Raw genomic sequence first — 23372 nt, forward strand, 5'->3', positions numbered from 1 at the left:
TGTGATGTCTGTTGCTGCATTTGCTCAGCTTTATGAGTTTTCTTTGTACATGTTGTCTTTTAAAGCTTTGACGTATACTTTATAGTATCTATCTTCACCACCATTACATTTATAAAGAAAGCACAGTTCTACTGAAAATGGTGAATTTTTCATCAGATAATTAGTGTTGCCCATAAATATGTTTGTCCGTCTCCTAACTACTTCAGAATACGGTGGGAAAATAGCTTCTGAGATGAAGCTTAGGAGGGGATGCCTGGGAAAATGCTAGACAAACACTTTCAAGAGATTGAGACTTCCGAGTGCCCTTTAGTTGGGAACAGTCAGAACATTGCACCCAGAAGCACTTGCACTTTATTTAAAAGCCATGCATTGAAAAACGCTTTCTTATGAAACCATTGACATGGAAAATGTTAGGCTAAGTACTTTGAGGATACTTCTTATTACTGGTAAGATTTAATAAAGTTCAAGTACAATTGTGAACTGAAACATCATCTGAAAAGAGTGGCCTGAAGCATATTCTCATTATTAAGCACTTGAGAAAGTATTTTGTACAAATGCAGATGCCTCAGGTGCTGTCCTGGGGAACAGATCTTCATCCCAACGTGAAGCTTATTGTCTCTCCTAGGGGAACAGCCAGGCATCCTGCTTCAGAAAACAAAAGAACTTGGCTGGTTTGTCCAGGTACATAAAGGGCCTGGAGTGATAGAGGTGCAGCCAGCAATCTCGTGTGTAATGCCAAGTGGGTCCTTGAGCAATGCCAGCGAGTCAGCCCCAACTCCGGCAGCAGGCAGTGAGAGGTGCAGCATGTACCATGAAACAAGGTCCCAAGGGAGCTGGCAGTACCTGTAACAGACTTACCCAACAGCATCCCACAGGCATTTTCCTCTGAAGCAGAGGGAGAGGCTCACCACCAGCCTGTTTTGCACACACTTTCTCTGTCAGTGCAGCTCTCACCCTCTACACAGGCCTTGCTCCCATTGCAGATGTCTGGGCAGCAGAAGTGATAGTGGCTATTGCTAGGGGTGAGGCAGGAGTGCTCAGGGCAGCAGCTGTGGCTGAGGAAGCAGCTCACCTCTCCTCTTTTCCACCCAGAACCTGGCAGCAGCAGCAGCAAGTCTGCCTTTCAAGAGCCCTTTGCCACTGTGGCCTTTCCATGCCAAGAGCCCAACCCTTTCTCACCGGAATGGCAAAAGCAACCTTTTCCCTTGCTGCTGGTAGAAGCCACATTTATCTTTTTGATATCTCTGGCTTGGTTTTTGATGGGTATCTCTAGCAAGGGAGAGACAGCATACACATTTCAGCAACAGGGACGGGAGCTGAAGGAAATGGGCACCATACAGGGCCAGGATCACTCTCAGCTCTGCCACTTTGCCATCCCACACTTGTTTTTATGGCAATGGCAACTTCTCTTCACCAAACTGGGCAACTTTAGTTGCTGCTGGAGGCTCTTTCACTAAGCATGAACCACTCTCAGTGAGAGATCTCTCTCCTCTTTTCTTCTGCACCACTACTGTTTGTACAGCAAAACCTGAGGATGCTGGAAAACAACCTTTTCTTATGGCTCAGAAACCTGGTACCCAGTGAATGTTCAACCTTGCACTGAAGAGATGGAATTTATCCGATCTGTTAATGGACCAGAAACACATTTTAGAAGCTGCCAGAATTCAGACAGACATTTTCAAGGAAGTCTAAATGCATGCCACCTATTAGATTCTTTAGCAAACCCATATGTGGATATTATTTGATCAATGCTCTCAGATAATAAATGCCATATCACAGACCTCTGGCAGAGTTGCTGGTTGTCTTGACAGTGCTATAAAAGACACGAGTTGTAACGACCACAACAGTTTTCTCCTCTCTTAGGCTGATTCTGCCACAGCTGAATCACAGACCCATTAAAAGAGAGCAGCTTGAAAGGCATCTCAGGAGGTCATTGAAGTTCAGCTGCCTGCCCCATCACATTTCTGACAGTTTTTTCTCCCACCTGTTCTTAAAATCCTCCAATTATGACTCTCCCGCATCTTCCCCCAGACTATTGATTATGGTGCTATTATTACTTGTGGAAAGTTTTACTAACACATGACCTTTCTCCCCTTTATTACAGTTCTATATTCACTGCTGCTTGGACTACACATATCAGACAATGTGTAGGGCAACGAAGAGGGGCAATATATTCCCAACCTCTTTTTTACTTATGTCCTGGAAGACAGTTGTTTTGCCTTCGTCACTCTTTTTATTATTAATTTATTTATGTATTTATTTTCTCCAGTAAATTACTTGTTTTCATTGGTTCCTTAGGGCTTTACATATGCTTCTTTATTAAATATATTCCTTAAAGATTGCTGTCCATATCCACAGCTGTGACAAAAAGTGCAAAGATTGTCTTATTCTACTAACAGCACTTCCATATAGATATCTAATCTATCTGCATGCATGCGCAGACACACATAAGCACAGCAGAGCCATAGTCACTGCCAAACCTGTGACTTGATCTCCATACTGCAGTGTTTTGAGATACAACAGAAATCTCTACACCATCAACATTTATGTTCACATCTATACTTGAAGCAGGTTAAATTCATTCCAGGCCTCTTTGCTTCCCTTGCAGACCCACATGATTTTATTTCATCTTTTCTTGGAGCAGTACTACTGACTCTGACAAAAGAGATACATAAAAGCCAGCTCTGTGTTCTAACAGCCTCTGGATTTCTTATCAGTTTCCCAAATATACCCAGAATAAATCCTTTCCTTCCTGCTTACACTGCTTGCTGGTAAGCACAATACCAAAACACCTAGCAGTTAGAGTGGGAAAGGAAGTGGCTGTGCAGATGTCAAAGACAAAGAGTAATGTTCTCTTCAGGAAACAGATGGCTTGAGCTGGTATTTATAGCAGTCCATATATGTTAGACAAAAACAGACCGTGGTACAAAAGCTGAAGTATCTGGAAAGCTGGCAAGGCATTTATAAATGTGTGCTAGGGGGATGGATGGTGGATGCTGTTTATGTACTACCTCTTCTTTATTTTGAAGAGGTTATGTGGCATATTAAGGATCTACCTTGTTTCTCCTGGCTTCAGTCTCTGATACTTGTGTCAAAGTTATGCATTCACTGGTCAATATAATGAAGAAAAGATGGGTAAAGACAGTGGTAATGTCTGGTGCATGCAAGGAGGTGATTTAACTGTGATACTGTGCAGAAGCAGGGGATGACAACTGCAGGTTAGCCAGTGCTCACCTACATTACTTGGTCCTCATGCGCAATTACCTACTTACTTGCAACTTAGTATTTGTACCTCAAAATGTTTTTATAAACAATGAAACAAGATTGCACAAAATCCAGCTAGGTAACAAGCTGCACCTGGTCACAGCTGATGTACAGTCAGACATTTTTGATGTTACAATAGGAAATGCACAATAATTTGAGAGATTATTCCCACTATGTCATTAAGAAACTACTTCATGCCACAAAATTAAGCCTAGTAGTTTGATACTATGAATGCAGAGACCATATTTTTTCACAGTCTGTTCTGTCAGATTTTCATCAAGTAGGTTTTTAAAAGGCAAAAGAATATTTCCGTGGTACAAGGGAGCTGAATCTCATTCCACAAGCAGACAAAAGTTAGTGCGCCATGAGATCCATTCACTAATACATTAATTCATACCGAGCAGATGACATGCTGACACTTTTACTTTCAACTGTGTTGCACGGCCGTATTCTGACATTGTTGTAATGGTAGGTGATAAAAACATGCAATGGATTGCCTCTCAGACAACACATTTTGAGACAGTTGCCATTTTATTATAAATAAGTGGACTTTTTTTTTTTTTACGGCTATGCTGTCAATCATATTTTGTCATGTTATTGATCTTATGCCAGCTTGATGCTACAAGAAGGTTTCTGAATGACAGTCACAGTGAAGTGAATATTAGATCTAAACTGTTTCCTTAACTTGTCTCCATCTCCTTCATACACCAACTTTACCGAATATAGTTATTTTCCTCACTTGTAACCCAGTACACCAATGTATGTGCCACCTAGCCTGGAGACTGAAAGGGAAATAAATAAAATATTACTAAAATGCTTCTTTATTAATACAGGACAAAGCATAGCCCACCATCCTACTGATGACAGAAAGAGTCATATCCTAACACTGCACATATCTGGGTGTTGTCCATCCCAAATACCCACAACAAACAAAACAATTAGACAAGCACAAAAAACAAAGCTCCCAGCAAATCTCTTTCGCTCATTTTGAAGAATGGTATCATTCTTCAAAAATTAGGAGAGCCATGCAATATGAAACTGTGAATTCAGGGCTCTCAAATGCCCTATCAACTGGCTTTGATACAGATCTGCAGGACATACAGAGAGAGGTCTTCTTCTGCAGTTTCTGGGAGACAGTGAACATGAAAAGCCGTTCTTTATATCCACGGTGCTCACAGATAAGAGCATTACTAGGACACAGAGAGATTCACTAGCAAATGACTCCACTGCCTCCTTTTGACCAGAAATTTCCCAGTGGGCAGTCAAAGACCTTTTCTGGCAAGGGCTGTGATTTAAAAGCTTTTGTGCTGCTGTTGAAAGCTGTGGTCAACTGATATTTTCTGAAGATGTTGGAAAATCCCTGATCAGCTCTTCTGGGAAATGCTTATACTTCGTTGACAGAAGCCTGACGTAGACCCATGCCAAGGGGATCTGCCTGGAGGATTATAAACCAAACAGAAGGAGTTATGGCACCTGGACTCTATAGCTACTAAGGATACAAATATACAGAGCACACGCTTCAGCCAGCCGAAGATCACAGAATCAGCATTTCTCTAATAGGAATGACATCAGAGTGTACCACGTGTAGGCTTTGGGGCCCTAGGTAGGAAACAAACTACAAATTAGGAACAATAAAACCAGCAGTTTATACATGAGTTCACCTTCTCCAGGGATAAAACCCTCCAGACACTACTTTTCATGCTTGCATCAAGTTGGCGACTGCTTTCTGCCCCAGCATGCTCAGAACAGTGGGGAGTCATAGAAGCAGCATGTGCAGCTCTCACTGAAAACACCCAGGCTTTCCAGCTGTATGCAATTATCCAATTATCCGGGACACAACATTGATTACCTAGCAGATATCTTTAACCACAAACCCTGAGTGTCTTCTGGCATCCCAATCCTATCTCATGTAGTAATCTCTTATTGCCCTACAATTTCTTGTGTAATTTGTTTTAATGTGTGCTGTGTAAGAATACACTCTACAGAAACTGAAACCCGGCAGAAAGCAGGTGACTTTTAAATCTTCATTCTCCACATCTGGTAATTTATTTATTCCAGGATTTGACAATATTTACACCTTAACCTGTTCCAGATCATTTCACAGTTGTTCAGATTTATTCCCTGCTGCACCTAGATATTAGATAGCTACGGTGGACTTCACAAATCCCCAGTAACTCAAGATCACCAGGCATGCTTTCATCTTTTTTCCTGCACAGTGTCCCTTAAGACTGAAACTGTCCTTCGAGCCTTTGTTCACTGCTCTCACACACACACAAAAAAAAAGACCAAAAAAAAAAAAAAAAAAAAAATTAGGTGAGTCATTTTGATGGTGATTTGTGAGGGTTGAGACCTTTCAAGCATATTGTATATTTGCTTTTTCGAATTGAATATTTGTCCTTCACAAATCTTTATTTAACTCATGCTTCTGCCATGACCACAGTCAATGATCTTCATGTTCTCAAAACTGCAGATTACAAATTTGTTCTGAGCCCATCCACTGACACCAGATTTCTCTTTCTTATGCTCTATTTCAGCGCACAGGCAATTGCAGCACATGTGTCTCTTCTCACTTCGCATTTAGATTTTTCATGCACACACAGACGATGGGAGGCCCAGTTAGAGGTACTGCTGTTCCTGGCTGACAGATATTTTTGGAGGTTTGGTTGTTTCTTTAAACAACACAGCTCAGGTCAGCTACAGTGCTAAGTTTATTACTTTAGCTCAAAAACCAGAACATTGCCAAGTGACAGATAAGAACTGTGGAAAGAAACTCAGAATTTCATTTCTGTAAGTGGATGCTTTTCTTATTTCAAGTTGCAGTTTTTTCTGATCTCTAAATTGGCTCCATTTTATCCAGTAGTACTCCGTGCTTATCCAAAGCCCCTAAGTAGGGTGTCTGGGGCATTCGGTCATCTTGGTGTATGGCAGCTGTATGGCCAAACATGACATCACTCCGAAGAGTGAACCAAGTTAAGTACATTCATACCACTTAATTATAGGTATCCAACTACAAAGTAACTCTTCCAACAGCTCTACTACCTCCACTTCCCCTGCAGTAAGTAAGAAGGTGCTGGCATCTAAAAAAGCTCACATGAATCATATTCAGGATGCCTCTTAACTATTTTCATGGAACGGAAGCCCAAAGGTTAAGGTGTGCACAGCAAAAAACAGGCAAGAAGAACTGGAAAAAAAAAAAAAAAAGAAGTAACTCCCATCATCAAAATCCTATTGGGTGCCCACATTATTCACTGACAAGTTATGAAATTGTAGGAAATTAATTTGCATAATTTCAGCATTGTGGTACAACTTCTGTGTAACATTTTTGAAAAAATGTCTTTGGCAAGCTTCCTCTGTCTTCCATATGTTTTATTAAAACAATCATTAAAAGAAATCCTCATGTATCTGGATCTTTCTCATCAAGCCATAGCAGTCTTCAAAATGGAAATGGCTCAATATAAATAAAACAAATACATACCTAACTGTTTGGTATAAATAAACGCTTCAAATGAAGATTGCCTCCAAGTCTGCTTTTGGATGCCGTGCTGTATGTGACACACCTATAGAAATTACTGTAGTTTAAGAGAAACAAAGTGGATTCAGTAAGCCACTGAAGATTCACTTTCTCTCAAAGGTTCCAAGTGCGTTCAGTACAAGGATCATAACAACTTTGAAAAAGTATGGTCAGGGTCTTAGCAGGTCACCTGGTGATTTGAACAGACCTGAGCAAATTGCCAGTGTTTGGCTTGTTAACAGTAAACTGTAATTTCAAATTGCATTAAAAAATAATCTATGTGTTTTAAAATTGAAAAGAACCATTGAACATTCAAGCAATTCTCGACTCAACTGACTGTACCGAAATTCTGATATTGGACATTGCCTTCTTATCAAATGAACATGGAAAAGAGAAACAAAACACTTGAAGCTTAGAAGAGTTAAATATGAGAAGTATTTGCACTCAGTGTGTCCTATTAACACTGTTTTATTTCCTTTTTACAAAAGTAGAAATAACAACAGACAAAACTTACTTGAAAAAAATCAATGCTTTTGCCTCAGTCTCATTGAAAAGCTGAGCAGGCAGAGTCCTGGATGAAACTTTGATAGTATATTTCATTGACAAAGGGAACTAAAGATATATGACAATATATCCATGCAAAAGACAAAGTACAAAACGTGCTCTGTGGCCCAACAAACATTTTGGAGGTTGCCTGTGTCATAACAATTTTCAAATTGTTACTTTTGCTCACCCATGCCTTTACACAGTACAGCTTACAAACAAGTTACATATACACACATATCATAAAAAAAAGTCTTGTATATGGTCTAACTGCTACGAATTAAGGCATCCTAACAGCTGCTGTTTTGCTGGTGAGGGATATGTCTCGTATTAGTGTTTCAAAAGGATTTATTTCAGGCATTTCAAACAAAGTGAGACATCATGAGATGTGGTTTAGAGGAAAAATTCCTGCAGCTCTGGCTCTTCAGAACTCTTTTGACTGTAGGATTTCTGGCTTTTCTTACTGATGTCATCATGCCTGGAGAGAAAAAGAAGAAAATTACTCCTGGTAACACTGACAATTAAAGGGATTTGTCTTGTGTTTATTTACCCTGTTTTATCTGATTTGCAAGTTTTGAAGTCTGAATTACTCTTTTTCTTTGGACTTATTTCTCTACACAGGTATTACATACATTACTTCTTAATACTGTAGATTGCTACTGACTTTCCCATAGCTTCTACTCTGCAATCAAAACTGGAAAGCAATAAAAAGATTAGTTTTTTTTTTTTTAAAAACGCATCAATAATTAATAAATTGTCAAAAATTTTTGGTAATAATGGATAGAATGTCCCAAATGTCCTAAATCCTTTAGAATACAGTACTGCAGTGATAAAAAGATCAACTACCACAACCATCACACTTATCCTGCTTGTTCCTGACTCTACCTGAAAGGGAATCTTCTAGATTCCATCGAAAATCATCAGAGAGAAATAAGCAGTGACAGGACCCGCGGGAACGGGGTTAAGCTGAGGCAGGGGAAATTTAGGCTTGACATCAGGAGGAAGTTCTTCACAGAGAGGGTGGTTGCACACTGGAACAGGCTCCCCAGGGATGTGGTCACTGCACCGAGCCTGTCTGAATTTAAGAAGAGATTGGACTGTGCACTTAGTCACATGGTCTGAACTTTTTGGGTAGACCTGTGCGGTGTCAAGAGTTGGACTTGATGATCCTTAAGGGTCCCTTCCAACTCAGGATATTCTATGATTCTATGATTCTATAAGCATTTTCACAAGGTAGTTCACTGGACTTACTTTATGTGTCTACTTCAGGAGAAGATGGTGGCACATGCAATAGGAAAAATGATAAGGACTATGCTTCTTTCTAAGACAGGCACCATACCTTATTTGACATTGTCATTAGGTAATATCTTAATCGTAAGGGTTAAGACTTTTACCAAATGCATAGATAAGGATTGTTTCTCTATAATACGTCTTCATTTCCACATTATGTAAAATTTAATTAAAGAAACCTGTCTATATTTGACCCAAATGTTACTTTCCAATTGAAAGTAGAAAAACTAAACATTAAACATTTGCAATGTTAAGTTTCTTCAGTTCCTTTCATATGCCCTTATTCTGAATCCCCAGATGGTTCCCCTTCCTGTCAATTAACCTTTAAAATGAAGGATTTTGGATTAATCATCCAGCCCACAGCAACTTTCACAGAAAGCTTTCATTTTTAGTTACTACTGCTGAATGGTGAAACTCCTACAATAATCATGACTAGCTGGTTGGTGGCTGCAAAGGACAGATCCTGATGGTTAAAAATCCACAGCAAACAGCAAGAATGTGTATAAAACTTTTGTTTTTGGCTTACAAATCTGTGAGTCTGATTCTTGCAAACCAGAATTTCACTCTAATTTATTCCAGTCTACTATCACTACAAAGAACCAAACATCCCCAAAAGGCTGATTCTTAGTATGCTTAGATATCCTTCTGGTTACTTCAGGATTCAGCAGTGGCTGACCTTCTGAGGGACCACCCTTGCAGATGCTGGTAAGAGGGTAGAAGGGAGCATTCTACTTTGAGTCCCCTGCATTCATCACACATACTGTGGCTTACATACCCAACATAAGAGCAAAAGACTTAGAACCGACTTAGGGGAGGCAGAATTTGCAGGACTGAGAGGAGGAGGAGCACTTAATTCTTTGCCAGTCTTGGCACTTAGCATGTGTTACACTTGTCAGAAATATGTTTAGTGTTAAATATGGAGCTTTATGAAGTGATGCTTTCTAAGGCTAAGATAATTTGGATCAATTAACTACTGAATCAGCTTGGGTTTGCGCTGGTGAAAGACACTGTGTCCCCGCATTTAGAGGCAGCCAGGCATTTCAAGACCTCACTCTGCCATTCTACAGTTGCACTGTAGAATGACCCTTAAAGAGGGTCACGTTTATATTACTAACTAGTAATATTACTAATATTATTAATATTACTATTGCCAATATTAATAATATTATGTATGTTGCTATTAGTAATATTACTAATATTACTATATCACTAACTAGTAGTATTACTAACTAGTAACCAAATTTCTAGTATCTTCTGGAGCCTGTAGGAACAGAAATATCCCCAGAACTATCCAACATCCCTTCATGCAACAGGCACCAATATATAACCGTAACAGTTCACAAGAGAACAACAGTAAATTCTGTGGAACAAGACCTAAATTATTTCTATATTGATTTTATATTGTATTAGTTTGACTCAAAACTGTTTATTAGACATACAGATAAACATCCTTTTTATAGAGCACATATTTGGGATGAAGCTGCAATTTATCCCGCACTGTATCTGGCAGTGGGAAATCTGTTAGGTTAGAGGCACTTACTATTTTAGAGGCATGCCCAGTTTACTATCTGACAGAAACCTGATGGTAGATTCTGCTGATTGCCCCTGATGTATGAAGCAATTTTAGCTGTTGATAGCTGCAGCTAATACAGGGCTTTGTATTGATATGGTGAGTTAGTGCTTACTTTAATGTTCTGCAGATCTCAGATGAGTTAAAGTGTGGTGAAGAACAGTTCATTGGCCCACATGAAAGATGGATAAAACTACAAGCATTTGCTTGGAATTGTAATACACAAGAAACTAGCTGATCCTTCCAACAGGGGAAAAAATATCCCAAGATATCCCACACATCTGAAATTTATGCTAGAACCTTAAGAAAAATAATGTGTCTGAAATTTTATAAGGACCCTAGGAAATTTAATAAAGTTCTCTATGATTAAACCGTAACCAATATGAAAATATAAACTACACAGCCCGGATGTACCTGGGTATTTTAATGAAACAATAAAAAAAATGCAATAGAAGCTGAAGAAAAATCACAGGAAATGGGTGGAAAAGAATGTCATTTGACTCCAGATAAATTTTGTATAATGATTTCAGATTTGAGAAGATTCTAATACTATCCCTTATATAAAGGTCTAGAGTTAAAATGGGCTTAGGACTGTGCCCCTGAATAATAAAACTATCTACACAGGTTTAAAACACCAAAGACTGCATTGTTTTCCAGAAAGGTTGTTTTTCCAAAACTACTCTGAAATAGTAATAACACAGCCTCCCCAGAACACCCAGGGAAGAGTTCAGACTATGTACAGAGACACACAGCACACCTGATGGTGATGATTTTCCATTAATTTTCACAGGCTAGACAGCAGCATGCAGTGGACTAATGACAGGCACACATTGTGCCCTTTCAAAAATCACAACCCATGCTGAAAAGTACACCAAGGGTTGACTCAGAAATTCTTGAGAGACCAGATATCTGTGTTCTGGTTTGTGAAAAGCACAATATATTGCATGAAATTTGTAAATATCATGCCACTTAATCTGACACACAATTTGCCCACTTCTGTCCTACTCTGTTTGTACAGTAACAGCCCGATCAAGCTCTGCTCCAAGTGCATTCTGCTCCTTGTTTCCTGCTCTGATTTTTCACATGCTCCACTGCCATGAGAGCATGAAAAAGGACAGCAGCTTCAGGACATGGTGCATTGATCAGCAGTGCCCATGTGGATGGTGAGATGTGGGAGCTCAGTCCTCATGAGACTCTGGTAGCTGCAGCCAGACCTGCACCATTTTTTACTGCCTCAGGGGAAATGCCACCCTGCCAGGGACTTCTCACACAAGAGCATCTACACAAGGCAACAGCAAATTACAGCAACTAGCTAAATCCATGAGATGGCTCTAACATAAGTGTGCGATTAATGGCTGTTTCATTACTCCGGGACTGGACACACAGCTGGGCATTTTGACTGGAGACTGCCCGCTGATGTTACCTCACACTGCTGCTGTACAGGCAGCTTTCTACACTGGAATTTCCCTGTTTCCAAGACAGAATGAAACTTCTTGGAAACTTTACAGTTCTTTGTTTCACATACACTTTGCCAATGATTTCAGAAAAAAAAAAAAAAAAGACTTTCCTTTGCGTTACTGGAATTGACATTTTAAATATGGGAAGATCCTGGCACTAGAAAACAAGTGAACAAAAAAAAAATTAAGCATTTAGAAAAAGGTAATTTGAAAGAAATTTAGGCTCCTGAACTGCAGGATGACTAATATATAGTTTTCCCAGAAGGATCTTGAAATGTGTAACTTTGGTGTGAATAACAAACATTTCCAGGCCCAATGAAAGGATTTGTATCAGGAATGCTGTAGCCAGCAGAAGCAGAGAGGTGATCGTCCCCCTGTACTCTGCTCTGGTGAGGCTGCACCTGGACTGCTGTGTTCAGTTTTGGGCCCCTCACTACATGGACGTGCCTTCTCTGGACATGCCTGGAGCAAGTCCAGAGCAGGGCTACGAGGCTGGTGAAGGGCCTGGAGCACGAGTCCTGTGAGGATCAGCTGAGGGAACTGGGGCTGTTTAGTCTGGAGAAGAGGAGGTTCAGGGGAGACCACATTGCTCTCTGCAACTGCCTGAAAGGAAGGTGTGGGGAGCTGGGGGTCATCCTCTTCTCATAGATAACCATTGATAGGACCAGAGGGAATGGCCTCAAGTTGCACCAGGGGAGGTTCAGGTTGGAAATAAGGAGACATTTCTGCTCAGAAAGAGCAGTCAGGCATTGGAATGGGTTGTCCAGGTAAATGGTGGAGTCACCGTCCCTGTGAGTGTTTAAGGAAAGGTTGGACATGGTGCTTAGGGATGTGATTTAGTGGGTGACATTGGTGGTAGGGGGGTAGTTGGACCAGATGATCTTGGAGGTCTTTTCCAACCTTAATGATTCTAGGATTTACATCCCAGTTTAACAAAAACAAAACAAAACAAACAAACAAAAAAATCAATCAACTAACCAAAAAAAAACATATAATCACATTTAGAACTTACCAGTTGAAAAGCAATGACAGGTAAACTTTACAAAGCATTTGCTTTTACAATGTACATACATTTTATCAAATGTTTTTTTTTTCCACATTGCTTTTACAGACCTTGAGGAACTTGTCTCTATCTGCCTGAATAGTCTTCCTGGAATACGTCGTCATTAAGCAGTTTAAATGAGTCAAAGTTATCTTTTAAAAACAGACTTAACGTCAAAGTTTGAAGGACAGTAAGAAAAATCTGTAAAAAAGGGAGAGCACTAGACTTAAAGTGCAGTATTTAGCCTCATGTTCTCTGTACTCTCCATTTAGAGATGAACTGTGGCATTTCTGGTCTCCTCGTGAGAGGAAATTTAATTTCCATTCTCATCTGGTACTTCACTTCCATTCAACAGAGGCTGAATAGTCAGCCAAAGTGAACTATACTCCCTGGTGGATTTATGACTACTTTTTATACTCACTTGGAATTGAAATCTTGTAGCCAGTTCAATGGTGACATCAGCAAAAATCCATCATAAATTTCTGCTTTTCTAGGAATTGAGATGTTCATCTACTCATGTATTTCCCTGCTTCTACATCAATCAATTCTACTATTTCAGTTATGAATAATGTTAGCAAATACATGCAATTTGAGAAGACAAAGCGACAGAGATGCTAAATATCACCATGCACATACCAAGCATAGTTACACAGATGTTCTTCATTCAATGTGCTAGAGGAAAAACTGGTGTGGCTGCAGTAAGGCCCCTAAGGAAGTACAACATCAAATCAGTTAGAAACATGCACTGAGCTTATCACATGCATAACATGGAACACTATCAAAATAGCCATGGTAACATTTTAACAGATTTCTTTTTAAGTTAGTAAAAGGTCTGAATCTGTTACCTCTTCAAGATACAAGCTGTGGCTCTTTGGGCTGATACCAAAAGGTATACCTTCCGTGTTCTGATGTTCATAACAATGACGTGCAGACATGACCTTTTCACAGATAACATGCATGTTACAGTGCAAGCAATAATACTGTTAGAATTACCTCATCTAAATCCTTAAACTTGTTCTGGAACTATAAAAAACACTCATAAACTTGCAATCTATCAGAACATCTTTGAAGAAGGATTGTCTTTTCCTCTATCACTACAAAATCTGAACCACCCTTTAAAAAAAAAAAATAAAGTGCTATTTGGTTATGAAAATGTTTCCATGGTAAATCAGCACTTTGATTAGACAGCGTGTCTTTAAAGGCTGAAATCAGCAGTCCATACTGTGATTCTGACTAAACTTTAATAAATCAACTTCCACTTTAATTTGGCCCATTAGATCTTCTTAATTTCATTTCATGTTCTAATATCAGTGTTTTAGCAGTACACATTAATACAGACTGCTTGCTATTTCCCAGTTCTCTCTTTCTGATTTTTCCATACTCATTTTGCCTGCTTTGTGCTTAAGATTTTCCTGTGTTTTTCTTCCATTACCTCGTCATACTTTTTGCAGTATATAATTCACTATTCCTCCTCCTACACATAGTCTGTTTTATGTTCTTTCTCTTTTTTTATCTTGAAATTATCCTTTTGCCTAATGTCTTTCCATCCACTCCTCCCCTTTCACCCTGTCTTTCACAGAAGATTAAATGATCTACTGTTCTCTTTCACTCAACCCTTTATTATATCTCCAGATACCCAAACTTCTTTCTGTTCCACACACACACTATGCTCACACTATTTCCTACCTGTCTCTCTCATTCAATACCTCTTTCTTTCTCTTGGAAGACACATTAGTTCAAAGTATATTTCTCCCTTCTTTTGAGCAAGAGAGCCAGCCTTCTAGATGGACATGTTCCTTTTTCTGTTGTGATCCACAAAAGGGAATTCTGTTCTTCACAGAGAGGGGATGATCTGGACCCAGTACATTTTGCTACAGACCAAACATACACTCTGCAAAGAGAAGACCGTGTGCTCTGAGGAGAGGGTGGGTACTGGCAACTTAGATACTTAGAGGATGGCAGTAGATGCAACAGAAGCAGGGAGAACCCCTTCTGCTATTTTTACTCTTTATATTTTGACACTTACTTTTATCCTGTCGGCCTTGTCAGTCATGCCTACAGAACAAAAATGGACGAGTCCTTCAGGAATTTACTCCTCAGAAAATACCACGGATTCAAGTATGGAATTCTCTTTTTATGACTTGTCATTCAGAGCAACATTAAACATCATTTCCAGATGAATCATGTCTCTGCAGAGAGCTTTCAACACAGAATGCATGCACTAAAAGGATGGACTAGCAACGCCTACCATTCCCTGAGAAAGCCTTCAAAGACTAAAACAGTGGACTGGCTTTCTATTGCTCAAATAAATTACTTGTGTATATCCTTTTGCTATAGAAAGATAGGAAGAAGAAGATGTCAAACATTCATTACTTTAAAAGAAAAAAAAAAAAAGAAAAGAAAAAAGGGCCCTTCCTCCTTTCAGTGCACTCACTGGCTTGCTTCTTCCTTTTGTGAAAGCTGCTGGATTTCCCTTGCTGTCTGCTGTCTTCCTTCCTAATGACGTAAAAGGCAGCGTCGATGAGGTTTTGATCAGGTTTGCTGTTTGGCAGTTGTTGTTGTTATTTTGGTTACCACTCAGCGTCTCCATTATGGATCTAAAGGTTCCAAAAGGCCTTTTTAGCTGGTCTCCTGCTGGTTCCCCAGTGCTGGGTGGAGCCCGCAAAAGTGCTTTGCCCCGATCTTTGTCCTTTTCCTCATTTAGTTCTGACTCTGCTAGCTCCACCTGCACCACCGGCTCCTCGAAAGTTACTCTGAGTTTCAAATTCTGGGAGGTTCTGCGCTTTGAAGATGGAGACTTGAGAGCACTCTTAGGGCTTGTGGCAACCTTTTGAGCAGTGGCACTGTCTGTGCTGGACGGAGAGCTGTCTCCACAAAACTGGCTCTGAGGTACAGTACCAGACTGATACTGGGCTTCATTATCTGGATCACTGCTCTCCGAAGTAGGGGAAGGACTGTGGCCATCCACTGACTTAGAAGCTCTGGTACCAAAAGGGAAGCGACGCCCTGCTGCTGAAGTGTGTTTCTTAATCATCAGGTGCAAACTTTCTGTGCTCTCAACACTTTCCACTATGGGCTGAGGCCTTGGCTTGTCAGTTCTTTTCACAGGGGTGTTCTTATGGTCCTCAGAATTAGCTGAGTCTGTGTCAGACTCACTGAGAGACCTCTGCATAAGCTGCCTCAGTCTGGCTAACTTTAGCTCCCTTTTCTCTGGCAAAATCTTCTTCACGTTCTTGGAGGATGCATGAGCATCCTGAAATTCCAAAGTCAGCTTTTCCTGCGTACAGACATTTTCAGAGATTTCCTTTCCCAACAACTGGCGCAAGATTTTATCTGAGTCCTCATCTTTTATCTTGGCTCGAGTGCGACTAGAAGTTCCCAAGCTGCCAAGAATCTGAATCCCATCTTGGGTGTTCAATTTACTTTTTGGTGGAGACAATTCATCTGCTTCAGATGGTTTCCACTGGGGTTTGCCAGAGGCAGGGGATGATGGCGAGCTTAAAGAAAAAAAGAGGAGGAAATACCACGGCCAAATTAATGCACATATAAAATGCAAAACTGCCATTTCCAGTTTACAAGTCTGTCTCAGCTTATTGTTACTTATCCTCTTTTTTGCTACTCACGTGGAATTCATTACTATGATGCTACAGTGAAGAACACAAAGAGAAGGATGCAACCCTGCTTCCATTCCTAATGAGGATTTGAGCCTCTTTACTTTCTTTTACAAAGAAAACTCCTTAAAACAAAAACTTAGGATCATTATTTCAATGCCAAAGATGAGTTTCTCAGGAAAACTTTTGAGAAACAACTGTCTCCTCTTTGTGGGAGTTGACATGGTTTAAAAGGTGAAAAAAAGCCACAAGGACAAATGCCTACTTGGAAGTCATATCATAATACAAAAGTAGGCTATTCTAAATACGGACAAGGTATCATCTCTCTGGATAGCAATGATTTCATAAATCTAAACTTCATCTGGTACTAGTAAACTTCATCTGGTACTAGCCATGTAAGACCTCATAAAAAATCAGATCCATTCACACTCAAAACCTTCTCTGATATGAAATACTGAAAAGCATGTGAACAGTGACATTGATTCATTTCAGAACAATTAGATTGACGAATTAAATTTAAAACTCCAAATGTTATATAGTGATGAAACAGTTATCTTAAGTCTCATTTGCAAAGAACATAAATTACACAGGCTATTTCTTTCCCCATGACATATGTCAGAGCTCTTGATAATCCAAGTTCTTATTTTAAGCAACTTTTTCTCTAAGCAATGGTAAAGTGACAAAATTAAGGTTGGTGTAAGGCAGTGACTCTATATATCTTGTTTTTTTTTTTTTGCAGGCAACTTCTACCCTGCTGAGTCTATGAGCAGTGTACAAAATTCACGTGTATATACTATCCATTTCATCTTCAATCCATTTTGAGTTCTCCTCTCTGCCAGAAGACAGGAAAACCAAAACAGTCACTGAAGAATATGCATATGTCTAAAATAGATAATCCTATCAAGATGGTTACATTCTCTTAGATCAGCTTCTGGCTGCTTGGAAAATGATAAAATCCACAAGGGATTTATAGCTGGAAGAAAAAGTAGTAGCCAACTATGAAATCAAATTTAAAATAATAGTTTATCATTTTCAGGCTTGCTCATTTAACTAAAATTATGATGAAACCTACTCTTTTACAGAAATAATGAATGATGAGAGGTCTGCTCTCACCTGATCTTATCTGATACTGAAAGTGAAACAGTCCTGGTGCTCACAAGCACACAGATGAAAGACCACTTGGAAAGTCCAGTCAGCAAAAATCACAGAAACCAAATGAGCTGGAAGACAGCGTTTGGTCCCATTGCCCCTGCTGAGCTGGCAGACATGGAATACAAAGACCATGAGTCTATTAAAAAAAAAAAGAACAGAACAACTCTTTCCAGTGTGGTTTTCTACTTCAGAAGGAGTTCAGATTTTTCAGCCCTTTCCTAGCCAAAATTCTTTCAAAGAAATGCATCACCAATCCCAGTGTCTTTATCTACTGCTGTAACTGTTTGCACTTGTCTGAAACACTGACATGAACTTCACGGACATGGTGTACTTATTCAGTGCATGAGATTCTGTAAAAACAGAACAGAAAGCAGTCACTGCTCCTACACATGATGTCTCAAAGTTCAGGCCACCAATGCCAGTGGAAGAAGATTTTGTGCTGGCTTTCTGTTTTAATATATATTTAATTCCCTAAAAATGTTGTGAAACACTGCATGTATCTTCCAGAGAGGAAACTGGATTAGAAGGTCATGATACACCGTGCTGTATTTGTACATGAGTTACTTAATTTATTTCAATGTCATCTTGAGATTGCTTTTGGAGGGAAGTTGTGTGCTTACCTGATTACCATGCACCATATTGGAAATCTATGGCAAAAGTCAGAGAAAAATATCAGGAGACTATAGGCTCCAGACATGGGCCTCTACTGGAAGGACCTCTTTCCTCTTCTTTAAGGCTGCTCATTTTGTATCTATTTCCAGGACTTGCACTGACAGAGTATAAACAATATATAAAATTTCTGGAGTTTTGACTTTTTATACAAGCTACTGCAGGCAAAAGATTTAATGAGTGTAAGGAGTCTTATTAATCTGAAAGCAGGTTTTGCTGGTAACTGGCTTTATGAATCACAGCTGGCAGTAATGTATGGTGGACCACCATAAGGTCAAACTTTACAACTTTCCTAGGGGGTTCTGGGATTCTCTGCAATTCATCTAATACAAAATATATTCTATTCCACTATAAATCTGATTTTTACTCTGGTGGGAAACTGGGACTATTAATACCATACTCAAAATGTCCAATATTTATACAGTATTATACACTGTCAAGTTCTAAAAGCTCAGCTTCAAGCCCACAAGGTAAAAGAAACACATTTGCTTTGACAGAACACATCTACTATTTGGCAGGTCACAGCTTTTCCTGATAAGTGTTACACCATCGAACTGTAAATCCATGCAACAGTAGAATTCCAGTCACATTACCTTGAGGACATGGGCAGTGACTTGCCCTCTGACCGCTGGGCTTCTAAAAGCTGCTGGAGCTGGTTCTGTAATGTCACGCGTTCTACTGTCTGCCTGCAAGAAAATGTAAGGCTGTTTACCTTGAATTTCAGAGCTGTCAGCATTAGGAAGCTACAGGATAAATGATACTATTTGTTCAACTGTGCATTCCACAGAGAAACCTTGTTAACTTATAATTTAGATAGTAAATAAAGCTGGAGATTTTAAATTATGACATATGAAGAGACCATACTTCTATAAGCTATCTCTGAAATCCTGAGGGCATTTTGTGATCACTGTACAATATAAAGGTACAACATAAAGATGTTCCTTTATCAAAGATTATTTATTTTACTTCATATAAGGACAAAAGTGGGATCATAAGCAGCAGTTCACTGGATTTGAGTCACTCACAGAAAGTAATATTCCAGAAACAAAGATCTGTCAGAGCAAAAATAGAGCCAATTGGTTCTTGTTTGTTTGTGGAAAGGAAAAGGACAGAGTAAGAAGTCACTTGCCATGTTTGGTGGATGGCCTTTGCTGAGCAGACAATGGCTCAGACCACTGCTTTCTCCTTTTCTCCCTGCAAATGGACTCATGGAGGAGTCTTTGACTACTGGGAAGGGCAAGTCCAAGTTTACTCAGCTGCAGGATGGAGCTATGTATTCCAAGGGAGTACAATAAAAACATATCTACTTACTGCCCAACCTTCCTGAAAGTCCTACCTGTGCTCTGCACCCACATTATATTCAGTACTGCTGTACATCCTGCAGTCTATTACCTTCAGTGTGGTATTATGATCTACATTACTCTGTAAATAATTTTATAATCCAATGTCAAAAAAATTATAGTAGATTCAAATTACCAGCGGTACGAAAGTGACATCCATAGTGGAAACTCCATTTACCACAGAATTGTAAGAACATTCTCTGTTTTCTTGCTAATGTGCTTATTTCCATAGGATTTAGTTTAATAAGTAAACTGCAAATCTTCAAGAAGTTCAACCAAAATGAATTTGTTACAAAAGTTCTTATCCATGTCCCTGCCCCCATCTAATTTTGACCCTCTGTTCTAAAATCAAAATATCTTTTTAGCTTATTATCAAAACAGATAACATTCAATCTTGTTTAGTGACATATGTAGGAGTCAGTGCCTCTAAACACTGCACAAACAGAATTATTGGGAAACTACTGGAAAAGAAGAGGCTTCCAGCTTTTCATTAGCGTATATGCACTGTCTTTCACCTGGAATATAATCAGCACATTTGGTTTTATTCCCTGGTCCTGATCAGAAAAAATGAACATATGAAAATGACTTCTTATCTTTTTCTTCCAAGCCCTACTTCTCTTGCTGGAGAAGTAATATGTTTTCAGTACTTCTGTTCTTATTAGACCTGCAGAACTAACACAGTTCTCCAGCACTGAGCTGGATTCTTTCCTAGCTCACATACCAACAGCAGAAGAGCTAACTATGTTCCAAACGCAGTCTTTATAACTGGCAATGTCAAAGCCAGAAAGAATCCAGATGACTTTCAGACTACGGGCTTGTACTTGCAGGGCTAACAAAATTAAATGTTTTACTTATATCAACGTGGATCTGAAAAGTACTAGAGAAATAAAGAGGGAACTTGACATACTGCCTTGCCATTACATTTTATAGCACAATCATGCTTTAGGTAGATCTTGGCTTCCTTTAATTTTCCATCTTCCTTCCTCTTGCCTACACACTTCCTTACACTATTTTAAAATCACTCCTACCATCTGTCAACACTGGCTTATCTTGCAAGTCTTTGCAGAGACACTCTCTTTTGACAGATAGGGAAATTTTGATTTGAGATTTGATTGTGATGCAGTTTATCTGATTACTTGTCCTTTATATTTTTTCAACTTCTATTTTCTGAATATCTAAATAATGTAATTAATGTCTTAAACCTTTAGCTTTAATGGAAATGTCTAACAGCTCTTCTGCAGAGTTAGCATCCTCATTGCATTTAAAAATTTGATTGTGCTAAAATAATTAAAGTTTCCTCTATTTTCACAGTTCAGCTAGTTAATAAATACCTCACAGTAGAGAAACCTACACATCTTGCCAGTAGGATCCCTAAGGATGTATAACATACACACGTATCTACGATAACATTGAAAATAAGGGATCTCAGCTCCTTGGAACAGCAATATTGCTAAGTATTAAAAATGGGCTGATTCAGGAGACAAGACCACTGTAACATTATAGGTAAAGTGAGAAAAATCTCAATTTTCTTCAGATAGGATTTTCTGTGAAGTTGTTTTGCGATTGCAATGGCAGGTGTCCTGTCAATCAGGAGCACATTTTAGTAAACAAATCATAACCTTTTATTCCCTATTATCCAACGCCTGATCACCTCCCCTGTTTCTTCTTCGGCTGAGTACTACAGGTTCACAAGCTACTCGATTCTCCTCTATACCATATATGTACAATTTTTCTTTTTTCCAACCATTTAATTTCTCCTTTCTTATGCTTTGAGAAGATGTGATCTTTGTTTTACTGTTCTCACACTGCTCATCCTGTTTTTCTCAAGCTTCCACCTTATTTTGGAACAGTGAGGTCTTCTACTGTCCACTTATTTGCTTAGCATTTCTCCTTATTATTACTACACAACTACCTTGGAATACTGAAAATCAGTTTTCCACTGCATAAACAAAACTTAGTTTCTCCCAGTAAGAGGCTCTATTTACTTTAGGATACCTAAATAACTGTGGACCACATCTACCTCCAAATGAAATCAAGGCTATTCAGTAACTGAACAGGGAACAGGCTAAGGAATTAGGCTCTAATGAAGGTTCCATGGTTTGTTGCTTTACTCCTTCGTTTCAAATAAAACAAACAAGGACAACCCTATAGAGCAAAACCAAAACATCTTAAATAAGTTAAAACAAACAAACAAAAAAACAACCAAAGAAAATAAACAAACAAAACCAGACAACCATTATAAAGTTTATATTGTCTGTTATTATACTTCTATACAACATGTATTAGCACACAAAAATCTCCCGTCAACTTGTACACACTTTACTTTACCACCACTACAATATTTTTTTGTCAGTCATTTTTACAACTATTCCTGTGAAGTTTCAGGAAAAGTATGGCTTTTGTCTACAGAACACAGAAAAGTGTTGTCAACAGAGAGCATTCGACCTTTTCTCACCTTCTTTTGTCTCATGGTGTGCTTTGACCTTTGCCTTGCCAGAGATTTTGGCTTGATAGTGTATCAATAAGTTATTAGTAAGTGTCTGATTCATTATTTGATTTGTAAATCCAGGTCCATAAACACAGGAAGACCCTTTCACAGACCCTTCAGGAATCCAGTTCTGTCATCAAACAGCATTGTAAAAGAAGCCTAGGCAAGCATTAATTTTATGTCATTGGTTCTGACCTGGTCTCTTCAGGCCAGGAAAGCCCAAACAATACAAGTCATTACAGCTATAGTCATCAGCGATGGAAACCATACACCTGTGCAGGCAGAAATTTTCTACTTTGTAGACAGCTGACATTTTTATAGACTCATGAAATCAGTGAGAGAATAAGTAAGATTGTAAGGCCTGCAGAGATGTTGGAAAGCAAAATGAAAACCAGTATTTTGATAGGCTCTGTGAAAAACTTGTGACTACATTCAGAAAACCCTACTGGTTTGACCAAACCTCTACAGTTAACAAAAGATGCAAATAAAAGATTTTATTTTCATGCTAGTAATGGCATTTCATTTATTTATTCATTTATTTATTATTGTTATTTACTATTGTTATTATTATTTTTTTGTGGTCTGCTTTCCTGTTTTAGCTATGGAAAGGACTTTTTGGTTCCTTTGCTCTTTGGGGGCAATCTCAGTTAATCCCCTTGTAATGACTGATGGACAATTTCTAGTTAAAACTTATTTCCTTCTTTCAAATATCAAGGCTTTTCGTTCTGAATGAAGACTTCGATCCAACTCAGACGGTTTTGTTATCTTCTCATGTTTGTATCTTTAATCTGAACTGCTTTGGAAGGAAGAGCTGCAAGATGTGAAAACTCTGGCAGATTGTGATGTTATTGTTTTCTGCCTTCTTTTCAGGAATGGCTCCAAAGCTTGTGAAGGATTGGGATAATTTCTCTCTAGAACCACTCTGTGTGGTCCTGATGACTGGAACAGCTCAGAAGAGAATGAAAGAAGGTTTGTTCTTTGGATTCAGACTTTTGAAGATAGGTCTTGTTAGTCTGAGACAGTTTCTGTGCTGCTGTTCTTGCACAGTGTCAACCATTCCAGTCTTCCTGTGGTTGAGCACATAGCAGAGAGAGGCTCTGGTTGATAAGAAGCCCAGAATAAAAGCAGCTTTCATGATCAGCTCATGTTTACAGCAGCTGAGAGAAAGTTGCAAAGCAGCAGATAAGCACTTGGTGTGTTGATACTACTACCCTGTGTTGATACTACTACTCTTCCGTTCAAGTGATTCATCATGATCCAGCTGTATCTGAAACAATTAACATCAGCAGAATTAGGTGGAGAAAATATAGCAAAGCCAGCACAGCTGACCATGTGGGACCCTTTCCCGCGTAAAAGAAGTTTCAAGTGACTTGGACTGTAAACTGGACTTTAATCTGATGCTTTTGGTTTATCCAGAGCTGTTGCAACCAATGAA

General features: G+C 39.1%; 1 protein-coding gene across 6 annotated transcripts in view; it reads right to left on the reverse strand.

The window, feature by feature from the left end:
- Window positions 1-7227: 7227 nt before the first annotated feature.
- The window catches only part of SNCAIP (synuclein alpha interacting protein), a 90064-nt gene continuing 73919 nt past the window's right edge, over window positions 7228-23372 (reverse strand). For 4 of the 6 annotated variants that reach the window (XM_038170531.2, XM_072031009.1, XM_038170530.2 and 1 more), the window contains 4 exons: window positions 18703-18795; window positions 15112-16174; window positions 13314-13384; window positions 7228-7796 (listed from right to left, as the gene is read on the reverse strand). In XM_038170531.2, coding sequence (XP_038026459.2) covers window positions 7712-7796; window positions 13314-13384; window positions 15112-16174; window positions 18703-18795 — 1312 coding nt within the window. In that variant the 3' untranslated portion in view covers window positions 7228-7711. Of the gene's footprint in view, window positions 7797-13313; window positions 13385-13964; window positions 14569-15111; window positions 16175-18702; window positions 18796-23372 lie in introns of those variants that run through there. The other 2 variants (XM_038170534.2, XM_072031010.1) reach the window with 2 other exon arrangements.

Source organism: Anas platyrhynchos, chromosome Z (assembly GCF_047663525.1).
Source record: "Anas platyrhynchos isolate ZD024472 breed Pekin duck chromosome Z, IASCAAS_PekinDuck_T2T, whole genome shotgun sequence".
Lineage (NCBI taxonomy): Eukaryota > Metazoa > Chordata > Aves > Anseriformes > Anatidae > Anas > Anas platyrhynchos.